The 14,945-nt window shown below is 37.4% G+C and overlaps 1 protein-coding gene across 6 annotated transcripts in view; it reads right to left on the bottom strand.

The window, feature by feature from the left end:
• Window positions 1-14,945, bottom strand: part of Smg7 (SMG7 nonsense mediated mRNA decay factor) — a 67,931-nt gene that overhangs the window by 18,202 nt on the left and 34,784 nt on the right. For all 6 annotated transcript variants that reach the window (XM_027417366.2, XM_027417368.2, XM_027417367.2 and 3 more), the window contains 7 exons: window positions 13,234-13,366; window positions 6,848-7,019; window positions 5,586-5,657; window positions 4,519-4,669; window positions 4,048-4,183; window positions 1,043-1,205; window positions 261-414 (listed from right to left, as the gene is read on the bottom strand). In XM_027417366.2, the coding sequence (XP_027273167.1) occupies window positions 261-414; window positions 1,043-1,205; window positions 4,048-4,183; window positions 4,519-4,669; window positions 5,586-5,657; window positions 6,848-7,019; window positions 13,234-13,366 (981 nt within the window). The remainder of the gene's footprint in view (window positions 1-260; window positions 415-1,042; window positions 1,206-4,047; window positions 4,184-4,518; window positions 4,670-5,585; window positions 5,658-6,847; window positions 7,020-13,233; window positions 13,367-14,945) is intronic.

The following is a 14,945-nucleotide window of genomic DNA, read 5'->3' as shown; positions in this document are numbered from 1 at the left end:
TCAATCTTTAAAATAAAAAAAGTCTCTTCATGATACAGCATCGAGAATACAGGAGTCACAAATTTCTGTCTAAGATTGTGTGTCTCGAATGAAGAATTCAAATAAATGAAAGCATGCATAGAGGTTTTCACTTCAATTTTCATAGAGAAAGGCAGACAAAAGTCTTCAATTATTCAAATATTGTTTTAGAAGGCAGTTTTCCTATGTCTATGAATATCACAAAATATCCAACTACCTTAAAACAATTTTACCACACTTACTACTGTTTTTCATCCACTACTGTTTCCTGAAAGATTCGAGGTCGGAGTCTTAGCCAGTCCATGGAGACCTTGACTGCAGGGAGGGGATAGGCATTGTAGGACTCCTGAGAATCGTTCTGGAGGGGACATTTGCACAGGATGCCAAGAAAAGACACTTGGGGAATAGGGTGGAGAAAAAGATTCAGAATGTTTAAGGCATTTTAAACAGCATACCAGTTCAAAATATCAACTATGAGCCTTCTGCTAAATTAAACACTGATACACCTTAGTTTTTTTCTAAATAAATTTTCATCTGGGCATAGTAGCCCACAGCTACAATCCTAGTACTTGAGCCTAAAAACAGGACAACCATGAGTTCAAGGTCAGCCTGGGACTACACAGCAAGATTCTATCAAAAAAAAACAAAAAACAAACAAACAAAAAAACAGAAAGACAAAACATTTTCTTCTCTGTGTTCAAATGTTATACAAATCAGATTAAGTGTTACAAGCAGACAAAAGGACAGAATTTGATGTTTAAGTCTCATGATTCAATATTAAGAAATACAGGATTTGACAGGCAGTAGTGGGGCACGCCTTTAATCCCATTTCTTGGGAGGCAGAGGCAGGCAGATCTCTGTGAATTAGAGGCCAGTCTGGTCTACAGAGTGAGTTCCTGGAGAGCCAGGACTGTTACACAGAGAAAAGTGTCTCAGAAAAAATAAAGGACTCATTTGAATATATTTACAAAAATGACTAATTATGTAAGATGCCCCTGTCAAAGTTAAATGATATAATACTCACTAAAGAGGGCTAGTAACTGCGTCCAGCATAGTTGTTCATCTTGGCTGTAACTATGCTGCTCTGTTTCATTGCTGAAGTCACGAAGATGATGAAGTTGAAACAGGTTAATGACAGTGACATGCACTAACTGCTGAGAGTTGAAAGCTTTTTGGAATAGCAGCCTCTGTGATGGAAGACAAAAATAGTGCATGTATTATCAAGAGCAGGATCAATCTTAGACACAAGAATTAGTAATCTACGTTTAGAATCATGGAGTATTGTAATTGGATTACTCGACTAAACTGCCCCACTCTTACAAAGCTCTAATGTCTACAAAGAAAACTCTTCTCTAAAAAATATTAATTAAGGCACTACCAAGTTAATTAAACTTTTTTTTTTCTTTCTTTTTTTCCAGAGACAGGGTTTTCTCTGTGTAGCCCTAGCTGTCCTGGAAGTAGCTCTGTAGACCAGACTGTCCTCGAACTCACAGAGATCCACCTGCCTCTGCCTCCTGAGTACTGGGATTAAAGGCATGTGCCCACTGCCTGGCAATTAAACCATTTTTTAAGCTACAATTTTGCCCTAAGAAACTGTCCAGATATCAAAGGTTCACCTACTTTTATTTTATGAATATAGGTGTTTTGCCTGTGCAACACATGCATGCCTGGTTCCTCAAGAGGCCAAAAGATGGTTTTGGATTCCCTGGAACTAGAGTTATGGGTAAGTGTGAGTTCCCATGTGGGTGCTGGGGACAGAGCTTAGGTTTTCTGGAAGAGCAGCCAGCACTATTAACTGCTGAGTAACCTCTCCAGCCCCAGAAACAGTATATATTAATATGACACGAGAAGATAGTATTTGGAGCTATACATATATTTAGATATTTTAACCCATTAGAGGTTGCCTTGTAAATGACATACATATTGATTAAAATGTTTAAAAAGGACAAATGATTGAAAGCATTTAGTAAAAGAATTCCAAAAATAAGATTCAAGTATTCTTTTGAGACCTTCTTGATACATGAAGTATAACTTTTGTCCTTCACTTTTCACTTAAAAACAAATTTTTTTTAAACAAGTCAGAAAAGTAACACAGGACAAATGGTAGTCTGGAGCAGCCATTACAATATGTCAAATAAGCACCTTCACAATGATCATACTAAAATTTTTCATAGAAAAGCCAACATGATTTTTAATCCAAGTTTCATTTACATAGCAGCAACTGTGCTCATAGCAACCTGCTTAAGCAGCCTATGATATTACCAAGCAGATTCTCATAGCTGGTGGTCTCAATGCAGTTATACTTCTGCTTTTAACATCTGTGATGGGATTTGATTATTCCCACAGGGAGTAATTTCCAAACCTAAGTTCCTAACAAAGTTGACAGCTACTAAGATGGATATTTTTAGCTGTGGCCAGCCTTCCTTCATTCCTTCCCAGGAAAACAGTCTGGAGACAGTAGACTTGAGTGTATTAGTCTTCTGGTAAGAACTGACAACACACCACATGTAGTGGCTTATGCCTGTAATCTCAGCACTTACGGAAGCTGAGATAGAAGGTTTGGCAAGACTGCAATGATGGCAGCAATTTTAAGGTCAACAGGGGCTAGAATACGACGTATATAAACAAAAACAAAACAAAACAAAAAAACCAGAACTGAAAATCCAGAAAAGCTAGTTCTTGCAGTTCCACACTAGTGACTAGGGCTCCTGCCACGTAAGACATGTCAGTTGCCTTTATTGTATTCTGAGATTTCTGTTTTCTGTTTTTATATATAGAGAAAGAGGATGAAAAGAGCCAGTGAGTTACATAAGCAAAGTCTTCTACATTACTTTTGGAGGAAAATTCTGACCTGTTTTTGATAACTCAACCTCCATGTGATCTATCATTCCACTGTATATGTCGAGAATGTTAAGCCCCTTTCCAAAGACAAACATTTCTTTACTTAATTCCTCAGTATCTGACAACATTTTCCAATAAAATTTCCCCTTCAATTTATGCATCAACTTTCTAAATAAACTAACCATTTATGCTGGTTATACTTTTAATCAACACGTCTATTCAGATTCCAACATTCTTTTCTAGGCTAAATAGTTGAGAGTATACACTCAACCCTATAAATAACACGGCCTAAGTTCAAACAGGCCACTGGGAGGATGGAAATAGAAGACCAGGAAAGATTATTTTGCAATAAACTATTTCTATTGCATATATGATATTATCTTACAGACAATCAATTAAAATAGTTATCTGTAATTATTTTACATTGACTATATTTGGCTAATTTATGCTTTCACTGTCCAAGTTTTGTGTTATTGTTCATTTTGGACAGTTTATCACTATGTGGTATCACTGTCCTTGCTGGCTTGGAACTCACCATGAAGTTCAGGCTGTCCTCAAACTGACAGAGATCTACCTGCCTCTGCCTCGCAAGTCCTGGGATTACACTGAAAGCATGCACTTACCCAAGCATTTAAACTCCTTGAATTGAAATACTTCTCAACATTCAGTTATAGACAACTTTTAGTGTACAAAGGAGCAACCAAGAAATACAATATTCAGAGTATCTGGTTCACTGCTGATTCCAGCACCCTACTGAACTGTCAAATATATCAATAATGTTTCTGATTCTTAAATACATTTAAAATAATGTATATTAAATTATCTTGTTTCCTAATATATTTCTATTTTGACCTGTTTTGCCAGCTGGTGGGGGGAGGGGGTCATGAGAAGGTTGCTATAACATGTCTGGATACCTTAGCTAAGTTAACAAGAGAGAAGCAAGATGCAAGGATTTCATATATTCCAGATTTAACTTTTATTACAAGTTCACAATTAAGTAACAACATAGGAACGAGGAGTCTAGTCCTCTGGATATAACTCAGTGGGAAAGCATTTGTTAAGCTTATGCTAGGTCCTCAGTTCCATCCCCAACACCACAAAAAGACAAAAACTCTAAGTTAATTTTCTCCAAATCTTAAGCTTTCTGATTTAGAGAAGAAAAACATTTTTTTTGTTTTTAACTCGAACCTTAAACTGTTCTTCCAACTTCTCTCGAAGAGGACTCAACTTTTCCAAACTCTTACTCAGGTATACATGACCGTGGAATTTAATAAACGCCTTGATGAAGTCAGAAACACCCCACTTGGTTTTCAACTCATCCCGGCTGAAATGAAAGAAAAACCTGCATGAATCTTAATCAGCACAATTAGCAAAACCCTTAAAACTGGATTTAGCTTGCAAGTTAACTTGAACACCCAAGAGACAAGAAAAGGGTTCTAAGTCTAGCTTCATAGCTACAACTTAGATGAGTCAGCATTCAGGGGCAATAAATCACATACTGGGTAAAATTCAGTGACTGCACACAAAATAATTATGATGTTAGCTATAGGTTTAAAGATAAGATGACTATATCACTGGGCAGTATTTCTTGGACACTAAAATTTGAGAGATTAAGGTTCCAGGTTACACAATATTCTCTTGGAAAAATGTCACCCCTACCTTTCCAGTGCTTTAGAAAGTGCTTTTTGTAGATTAGTGGAGGCAGCTGGGAAAGGGAATTTCACAGCAATGCTTCTGCAGTAGTAGAAAATTGTGGTCAGGTGGTCTCCTTTGGAAGAAGCTAAGATAGCCAACTGATTGTAAGGCTGACCTAAAGGAGAAAGTTAAGATTCTAACGTCACCAAGAACCAATCTTGCCATCAAGATAGAAATGTCAGTCAAGGCCTTGAATTAATAATGCAAAGTACTGTAGAAGGCAAATCTCGTGACTATCAATTACAGCTGGATATAATGTAAAACTATACACATTAATGATGGCACACCCTATCGTGTGCAGGTTAAAAAGTCACACAATTAAATATTGACTATGATAGGATACACTGTAATCCGAGCACTCAGGCTCAAAAGGCATACTGGGCTATGTAACTAGACTGTCTCAAGACAAATGAGCCTTAAAATAGGATCACTACAATAAGCACTCATGGATTAGCTAGTAAATCTCCTTGGCTCTGTGGGTGCTGAGGACTCAACCCAAGCACTCAGCTTTTCTACTAACAGGTGAAGGCTGACAGGGGCAATTGAAATGGACAGGATATCTTTATCATCAGCTCTGAGACATTTTCCAGAACCTAAAGAAATTTCAACATGGTTTAGCATGAATGATTTGTAATAGTATGAATTTGCTGCTAAGCTTTTTAATTCAAGAATGCCTATTTTGGGGCCATCAAAAGTATTTTCTTTTAGATGACTGGTAAGTTTTTTAAGGAGAAATGGTTATCTTGAAAGATCATTATTCTATAGGCCAATTAAAATTGCTAGAGTTGTAGAAACACTGTTAGATCACATTAATTCCACTTACACTGGCTATCTAACAAAGTAACTTTCTTTAAAGAAAAACTCATTTTAAGTATATGGAGTATAAAAGTTAAAAAGGAAAACATGCAACTCAATGATCCTGAAATTCAACATATATTGTTTTTAACACACTTAACAAAGCAGAGCCTATCTGCTATATGCTATAAAGAACAAAGTGACATGATCAACCTTAAGGTGGCAGGGCCACTCACCATTGGAGGGAACAAGCTGAGCTGCATGCCTATAGTAGGACTCTGCCTGGCTGGTCTGGTTTCTGTATCGAGCTGAAGAGAAAAAGAAAACTCAGTTTAAAACCATATAGATATACACAAACATACACAAAAACCATCAGGAGGGCATGTCCAAAACAGCTAGAGCTTTAAATTCTAAAGATAATAAAGCCATTAAAATTACTTTAAAGACAGAAAAATTTAAAACAAATTAACTATAGGATTATGTGTGAAGTGTCCATCCAGCCTTCTCTATTTGGGACATTCAGCATGTAACCAATTTTAAAGCTTACCTAGCCCCCATTTTCAGGTCCTCCAGTGTCATGCATCACCAGCTCCCACTATGGACTATGCTGGTGACCTGGAGCCGGCCCACAAGAAGGGGTGAGTTATATGGCACTTAAAAACAAAACAAAACAAAAAACACTATACAATATGATCTGAAAATTAAGTATTTCTTCAATATCTTATAAAGTGATTTTTGAAAATGCCTCGCATCTACTGCAATATTAATGTGTGTGCAGACATTTAAAGCAAAACCATCCTAAACCCACTGTCACTGGATCTCCTTGCAGAGCTCACTGATACCTTTAATGTGACCTCTCAAAGTGTCACTCATTTATGGCATTAGGAAATCTAAAATCTACTAATTTAAACACACTAATGTTCCTCATTCCTTGTTATTTCAGGACAAAACATAATCCTATAGTTAATTTGTTTTATAACCTTTTTAGATTACCTTAAAGGAATGAACAGAAAGGTAAGATATATAATAATCCCAGACAAAATATATGTATAACAGAAATGCAAATTTAACCTTTGAAAGGAAGCAACATATGAGCTTTCAGTGCACTGTAGGAAGAAATAATAGATAATCTAGTTCTAAAAGAGGTTAATTTACAAACTTTATTCCAAAGGAGTACAAGTTTCTAATTTAGAAAATATAGCATCACTTCGATGATTTACCGTTGACTACATTTTTAGTGTTTATTATTTGCCTATACCTGGATCAAATCTGACGAGAATTTAAATTTTAATGAACTTTTTTTCCAAATTCTTCTGCCAATCTCAAAACATGGACAAATGTAAGTTCCTAAAAGTGAATTTTATAATTTCTTCCTATATCAATCTAAGCCACACATGCATATTCCAAGTTCCTTCCTATGACTACTCCAAAGAAAAGGATGAATGTGTTACTAATTCACATTTCCAAAGGCTCCAAATACTAATTTCCAAAGGCTCACCAATGTCTCCAAGGTGGACGAGGCAGTGCTGGCAAATGTAGGAACAGGAGCTAGACTGTGGCTTCACTATGGCGCTGGTGTGCATCTGTTTATTGCTAATAATTCCCAATTGGGAAGACTTCACACGGCATGGCAAATCTACATTGAACACCGTACACAGTTCCTGTAATAACTGAAGAAAAAACATAAAATTTAGTAAAGTCAGAATGTTCTAACAGTAAAGTTTACACAAAAGATATATATTTAAGTATCATATTCTGCTGAAACTCCAAGACAAGTTGTATGGAGATTAAATGTAATCTTTGATTAGTTGACTCTCATTATCAAAGCATTTTTGGGTAAAGCATAAAAAAAAAAATTCAGCAAGCACATAAAAAGGAATCCCATGAAATTACCAACTTCTCTTAACACATAAAAAATCGTTAAATATTGGATGGTTACAAACGTTTCCAAAATGCAAGACAAGGTCTTGACATTTGTTTTTCTTAAGTTCTAGAATGATCCACTCTTTGTTCTAAAAGTGTGAGGAAGACTCTTGTCAGAGTTAATTCCTCGGCCTATGTATGTCTGGTATTCCATTCTGTTCTGTCTCCTGTCTGTTACACCCTACCCCAATTCTTTCATCTTTAACCATTAACGGGTCTTTCCTCTGGTCTAAACATGTCAAGGTTTCCTATAGAAAACAAGAACAGAACACAAAACCAAAACATTCTTTTTTGACCCCAGATTCTTTGCAACAATCTCCTACTGCCTATTTTGTCAGTACCTACTCACTCTTTACCCCCATGACCACATGACTTTCAAATCTCTTCTATCCCCTATTCACCACTGGTTTACGAAAGTTTCAGTCAGACAATTTGCACACTCTCTCTCCTCCTCCCTCCCTCCCTCCCTCCTTCCCCCCCTCTCTCTTGTCTCTCTCTCATATTGTAGCCAAATACAAAGATCATTTTCCTCCAGCCATTATTTTATTGGACCTCCTGTTGCATTAAATTAGCAGACCTAAGGGCCAACCAGCTGAGTGTTTTTCCAACCATTCTGTTCAGTTTCCTTCCTTCAATGACCCCTTGCTCATCTTGCCAAGCACTTGATTCTCATCTCCTTTCTTTTTATTCACGTTATCTTTTCACTTAATCTTTATTTTTAATTGCATTCATCCAAATGTTTGCCTTGTATCTGGTGCACAGTAAACAATAGTCAGTCAGCACTACAGTACTAGACAGTTCCTAGGATCCTATTCACCAAGGGAAAACTGCACTGTCCTTTTCTACTCAGCTACTCACTCTGCCAAGAATGAAGAGCTGACCATGTAGTGTTACCTGTGACACTACATAGAAATGTGGTAATGCTTTCCTCTCCCATTTTCCTAGAGTAAGGACTATTACTGTGCTGGCTAGTTTTATGTCAACTTGATGCAAGCTATACAATCATATGGGAAGAAGAAACCTCAATTTAAAAAATGCACCACAGGCTTGATTGGTATAGGAGGGCCTGGCATATTAGGGTTGGTGCCACTCCTGGGCAGTGGTCCTGGGATGTTTAAGAAAGCAGGCAAGCAATCACAAAAAGGCAAACATGATATGTACTCACTCATATGTGGATTTTAGACATAAAGGATTACCAGCCAACAATCCACACTGCCAGAGAAGCTAGTAAACAAGGAGGACCCTAAGAGAGACATACATAGTCCCCTGAAGAAGGGGAAAGGGTCAAGGATCCCCTGAGCAAATTGGGAGTACGGGAGGGGGGGGAGGGATCTAGGAGAATGAGAAGGGGAGAAGAGGAGGGATGCAGAGGACATGAGGGAGCAGAAAGGTTGAGTCAGGGGAAGAATATAAGATAACAAGAATGGAGATACCATAATAGAGGGAGACATTTTAGGTTTACAGAGAAATCAGGGAAATGTCTGGAGATCTACAAAGATGACACCAGGTAACAATCTAAGCAACAGAGGAGAGGCTACCTTAAATGTCCTCCCCTGATGATGAGACTGATGACTGACTTATATGCCACCCAACAGCCCTCATCCAGCAGCTGGGAAGTAGAAGCTGACACCCACAACTACTCACTGAACTGAACTGGAATCCAGATGAAACAAGGACGAGTGAAGAACAAAGGGGTCCAGACCAGGCTGGTGAAACCCACAGAAACAGCTGACCTGAACATTGGGGAACTCTTTCTCCCCAGACTGATAGCTGGGATACCAGCATGGGACTGATCCAGACCCTAGGAACATGGGGTTCAATGAGGAAGCCTCGGAAATCTACGGGACCTCCTGTAGTAGTCAGTACTTATCCCTAGCATAGGTGTGGACTTTGGGAGCCCATTCCACATAGAGGAATATTCCCTGAGCCAAGACACACGGGGGTGGGTCTAGGCCCTATTCCAAAGGATACGATAGACTCTGATGACACCCTATGGAAGGCTTCACCATCCAGGGGGAGCAGAAAGGATGTGTGATAGGTAGGGTTTTAGTTGGGGGGGGGGGGTAGGGGAGGACGGGAGGGAGAAGGGAACTGGGATTGTCATGTAAAACAATCTTGTTTCTAATTCAAATTAAAAAGAAGGAAGGAAGGAAGGAAGGAAGGAAGGAAGGAAGGAAGGAAGGAAGGAAGGAAGGAAGGAAGGAAGGAAGGAGGCAGGCAAGCCTGAGGAGCAAACCAGTCAGCTGCACCCCTCTATGACCTCTGCATCAGCTCCTGCCTCCAGGTTCCTGCTTTGAGTTTCTTCTTTCCTGACTTCCCTAGATGAACTACAAACCACAAGTTGAAATAAACCATATCCTCTTCAAGTTGCTTTTGTTCATGGCATTTTATCATAGAAATAGAAACCTAATTTTCTATTTCTGAGACAACTATGTTCGTTGACGGAAATAAACACATCTTACATGAAATGTTAGTATGCTTCCACTCTACCAAGAATTTGGCAGATCTTGAGGTACTAAGTTTTAGGTGATGAACAAGGTCAAAACTGTTTTCAAAAAATATTTGACTATAGTAGTCACATAGTAAGCTTTAAAAAAAAAACTGAAACAATCAGCTCTCCACCACTCTAAGCAAATTACACTTCATCTAACCCAATATACTATTACTTTAAAAGGGGAATCATCATTTTATATAATATCGAGAAAAAAAATCCTGGTATGGTAACTTAATAGTCTGTTAAAATGCTAGTGATCCAAAAAGTCTATCACAAGCTTCTCTATTACAGAAACATTAAAATATAGTTTTTGTTTTGTTGTTTTTGAGACAGTCTCTCTACAGAGCCCTGGCTGTCCTGGAACTCACTAAGGCTGGCCTTGAACCTACAGAAGATCTGCCTGCCTATGTCTCCTGACATAGCCAGGTCACCACACCTGGCTAAAATGTTTTAAGTTTTTAAAAAGGAAGAAATATGAAACACATTAAGTTTTCCTCTATTAACACCGAATCTTGTTTTTTTCACTTTTTAAAAATCTCATCTAACTTAACAGAATATATATATATATATATATATATATATATGAATATATGATTTACCTCCAACTTAGTTATTTCTCTTTCATTCTCCAATTCTGACTGCTCTTTTATTAAGTCTGTTCCCATCTGACTAAAGTGAATTGATCATAAAATTGACTCTCACCCAGATCTTTCCCCTAGGCTCCAAGCTTATCTGATTATCTATTTGGTATAGACTCTTAAAGGTAAGAAGCTCTTATCTAACTGATTTAACATGGACACGTTTGTTTTCCCTAGTACAACCATTCAATTTGTTGCTATTGTAGTTACTAGCTTTGACTCCTTCTAACTCTGATTCTACAAATCTAATCAAATCCAAAAGGAATCCTACTGATGCCACTTCCCGAATGTCAATTCTTTCCTTTACTATAATAACACTCTATCCAGTAACTTTCTATTTTGGGGGTGGGGTGGGTGGGGTGGAGTTGGGTCACATCGAAATAGGCTCTTGCTATGTACTCCTGGTTATCCTGAACTCTGTAGACTAGGCTGGTCTTGAACTTGAACATGCAGTGACCCTGAGTGTTTTGATACAGGCATGAACCACCACACCTGGCTCACCACTTCCTTCAGTCTCAGTATTTAATATTGGATCTTTAGAGGGCTAGTTATGACATAATTCATTGGCTCAGACAGCACTTACTTCAAAAATTTAAAAGTCTTAGTATCTAATAAAACTGAAACAAAGCGAAAAAGCATTGGGCTTTTTGACAGTTATTTATCTGTCAAGCAAACAAGCCTTTACTAGATGCTTTACTTTCATTTTATGGGTGCTCTGCCTGTACATATGTCCATGTTGGATTCCATGGGACTGGAGTTACAGAATGTTGTGAGCTGCCATGTAAATTCTGAGAATAAGCCAAGGTTTCTTTGGAAATGCAGACCAGTGCTCTTAACCACTGAACCATCTCTCCTGTTATTGCTTTAAATTAATTATATTTATTTTTGTGTTTGTGTGTGCATGAGTGCCATTATACACTTGTGGAGGTCAGAGAGCATGCTCTGAAAGTCAGTTTTCTCCATAAGAGTCAGGTGATTACACATCTTTATCCTCTGAGCCACCTTGCTGGGACAATATAATATATGCTTTACTTATTTTTCAATATTTATTCAGAACATCAATTTATACTAGTAAAAGTTGGCATGAATTTGAAAATAAATTTTGAGAATAAATAAGGTACTTGAGGTTTCTCAATAAAGAACTGTGGTGGTACTCAGGAGGCAGAGGCAGGTGATTTCTGTGAGTTGGAGGCCACCTGGTGTACACACCAAAGCGTTTCAGAACAGTCAGGACTGTTACACAGAGAAACCGTGTCACAAACAAACAAAGAGCTGTGGTGTATTTTTATAGTGTAAATAAAACAAATCCCTCCCACCTGCCCCCCTCTTCTTCTTTCTTGAAGACAGAGTTTTACTGTGTAGACCTGGCTGGCCTGGAACTTATGTCACCAGGCTGCCCTCACAGTTATATAGAAATCTGCCTGCTTCTGCTGCCTTTGTGCTGGGATTAAAGGTACATGTTACTATTCCCTAAAAGAACATCTACAAGATAACAGTTATTTAGTATCTTCCAATACAGACATTCTTTTCTTCTTTTCTTCATTCAAAGAAGTGGTTAAACCAAAATAGAGCTAACATACAAGTGGGGGGAAGCAGCATAGGGAGAACTGGCCAAAGATTTCTTCAGTACACACTCTTTAAAATCCTATCATTACAAGGGCTGATGAGACGGCTCAGTGAGTAAAAGCAAATGCTACCAAGGCTGATGACCTGAGTTTGATCCTTGGAGCCCATGAGGTAGAGTGAACTGAGTCCTACAAATTATCCTGACTTATACCACCCATGTGCCACAGAACAACGTGCAACTTCCCCCACCACATTTACTTACTTAATGTGAAAGCATTTGTATATGCACATGTGTGTAAAAGCCCATGGAAGTTAGAAAGTCCCCTGGAACTGTTGTTACAGTTGAGAGCTGCTATGTTAGTGAGCACCCTCGTCCTTTATAAGACCAACAAGTGCTTTCATTTGAGCCACCTCTCCAACCCGAAACAGCAATTTTTCCAAAGAATTATGTTTAAAGAAAATTCCATGGACATTTATTTCTTTGTTAATTATATCAGGATATGACTAAGGGAAAGGAAAATATGTGAAGATAATGTAGCTTATTTTTCAAACTGAACAAAAAAAGACTCAATTTCTTAGGTAGTTTAAAATCATTTCATGATCCATATAAATTCCACTGTGTAAATAATACAATGAAAACTCAATTGACGATGCAACTTTTTATTAAGTTTTTTAAATTTATATTTTATGTATGAGTGTTCTGCATGTATACCTGTGTGACAGAAGAGGGTATCAGACCCAATTATAAATGGTTGTGAGATACCATGTGGTTGCTGGGAATTGAACTCAGGACCTATTGAAGAGCAGCTAGCTAGTGCTGTTAACCACTGAGCCATCTCTCCAGCACAACACTGCAACTTTTAACAACTTATCTGGCACAACCTAGCTACTACTTATATAATGACTACATTTGGTTTGATCACATGACTACTTCCGTGGCCTCCTGAGGCTTGGCTCTCATTACACCTGTTTTTATTCATACAATTAAACCTCCATCTTAAGTTTGTATCTTTCTCCCTCCCTCTGGCAATACTGGGGTTTGAATGCAAGATCTCATACTACATCACCAAAGCCGGTATCTTTTAAAAAGTTATGAATAATAATTTCAGTCATCTATATGATGTGAGATTATGTGTGATCAACTTTCAGATGTCTCATATGGCAGTTAATAGTACTTACCTGTTAAAAAAAAAAAAAAAAAAAGTCTACAAAGAACTGAGAACCACTAAAGCAAGGAGAATTCATACACAAAGCAAAACTCACCTGAGTATAGAAGCCACTAGCTGCCTCTAGGAATAGAGAAAGGTTTGCCTGGACTTCACTCCGATTTGGGTTTGCTCGATTCTTTGCTTGCCCTTGTAGTGTTGTGATCTGATTCTTAAAGGCATGATTCCAGCTGAAAACAAAATGTAATTCTATTTGGTATAGTAGTGACTCACTGGGCAGACACTGGTCCCCCTGAGAACAAGAAAGAACTGTTTGTTGTATTATACCACACCAAACAGCAAACTAGCATTAAAGTTATTTATTTAAATAACTTCATGCTTTTCTTTGAACAAGACTAGACATGCAGTAGAATACAACTGAATTTAGTGGACACTTACCAAATGCTCCAGTAAGCAGAATTTGGCTTCCACTATGAACCTTTAGAGCTATTACAGTAAGAACTACTTAAGAATCCTAGTATAAAAACTAGAACCACAGTGGCAAGATTAAAGTAAAATAAGCTAACAACAATTTTAACACACAGGGCCAAAAATAATTATACCCTACTCAAGTGGGGGGGGGGGGCGCGTTGCTGTGTTTTATACATATTAAATTCTATCCCTTACTTTCCCCAGCTAATTATCCGTAGCATTCGTTTCCATTCCTGTATAATGATTTTATTTATCTTATAGGTTAAGGCTTAATACTTTCTTTATAACATGAAATAGAAACAATTCAATTTTGACTAAACAACACAATGATGAAATATAACATACCAAAATGATAGTAATCATTATCAGCTTAAATTCGGTATTAGTGAAATATAGTACCAAATGTCAACATCAGTTTTGAGGCTCTAGAACCTTAGGTTTTTAAAAAAAAATAAGTTTAGGATATCAATACTCCCTTAATATTGGTGATGCTTTCTCATCATGGACTCAAATGTTACAGACATGAGTTCTGATAATTTAGTTAAACTACTAAATTTTCTAACAACACAGGGCACAAAAAGTAAGTTAGAAAAAGAAAGAAAGAAAGAAAGAAAGAAAGAAAGAAAGAAAGAAAGAAAGAAAGAAAGAATAAAAGAAAGATCAAGTTCATCACAACTGGGACTATTAGGTCTTACTAAAAAGATTTTTTTTTTTGGGAGGGGGTTTCAAGACAGGGTTTCACTATGTAGCTCTGGCTATCCTGGAACTCACTCTGTAGACCAGGCTCACCTCAAACTCATAGAGATCTGACTGCCTCTGCCTCCCAAGTGCTGGAATTAAAGAAAGAATGTTCTTAACTGCTGCTTTAAAAAAAAGTTTCCATCAAGTTAGCTGTCCTTGTTTCAATTTATAAGAGAAGATCTTCTACAAATGGACTTTATTTACTCACTGAGGAATCTGGTTATCTGCTAGTTCATCCTTCATAGAAAGAACAATTAGAACAGCCATAAACACAAAATCTTTCTTTAATTTTCTGGTGAGCAGGAAGAAATACATAACCAAGTATTTGATTAAATGAACTTTTCATGAATGAAAATGAAAGTCAAATACACTTTCCTGTTGAAGAAACAGGATAATGATCATTTTCATGGCCTTTGAGCTAAGACCAAATGAAAAATCCCACTGATCAAAGAACAGTTTATCTTTAAGATCACAATTTAAATGGAAGACTCAATACAGACAAACTCTTAGAATTTGTTTACTCTAGTATGCTCTAAGAGCTGCCTTTGGTAAAATTCAGGTCTAAACATTCTTCATCTTACCTTCCAAGATTGCACT

Source organism: Cricetulus griseus, chromosome 5 (assembly GCF_003668045.3).
Source record: "Cricetulus griseus strain 17A/GY chromosome 5, alternate assembly CriGri-PICRH-1.0, whole genome shotgun sequence".
Lineage (NCBI taxonomy): Eukaryota > Metazoa > Chordata > Mammalia > Rodentia > Cricetidae > Cricetulus > Cricetulus griseus.
Note: the sequence above shows the minus strand (reverse complement) of the source record. Positions and strands in the feature narration are given on the sequence as shown.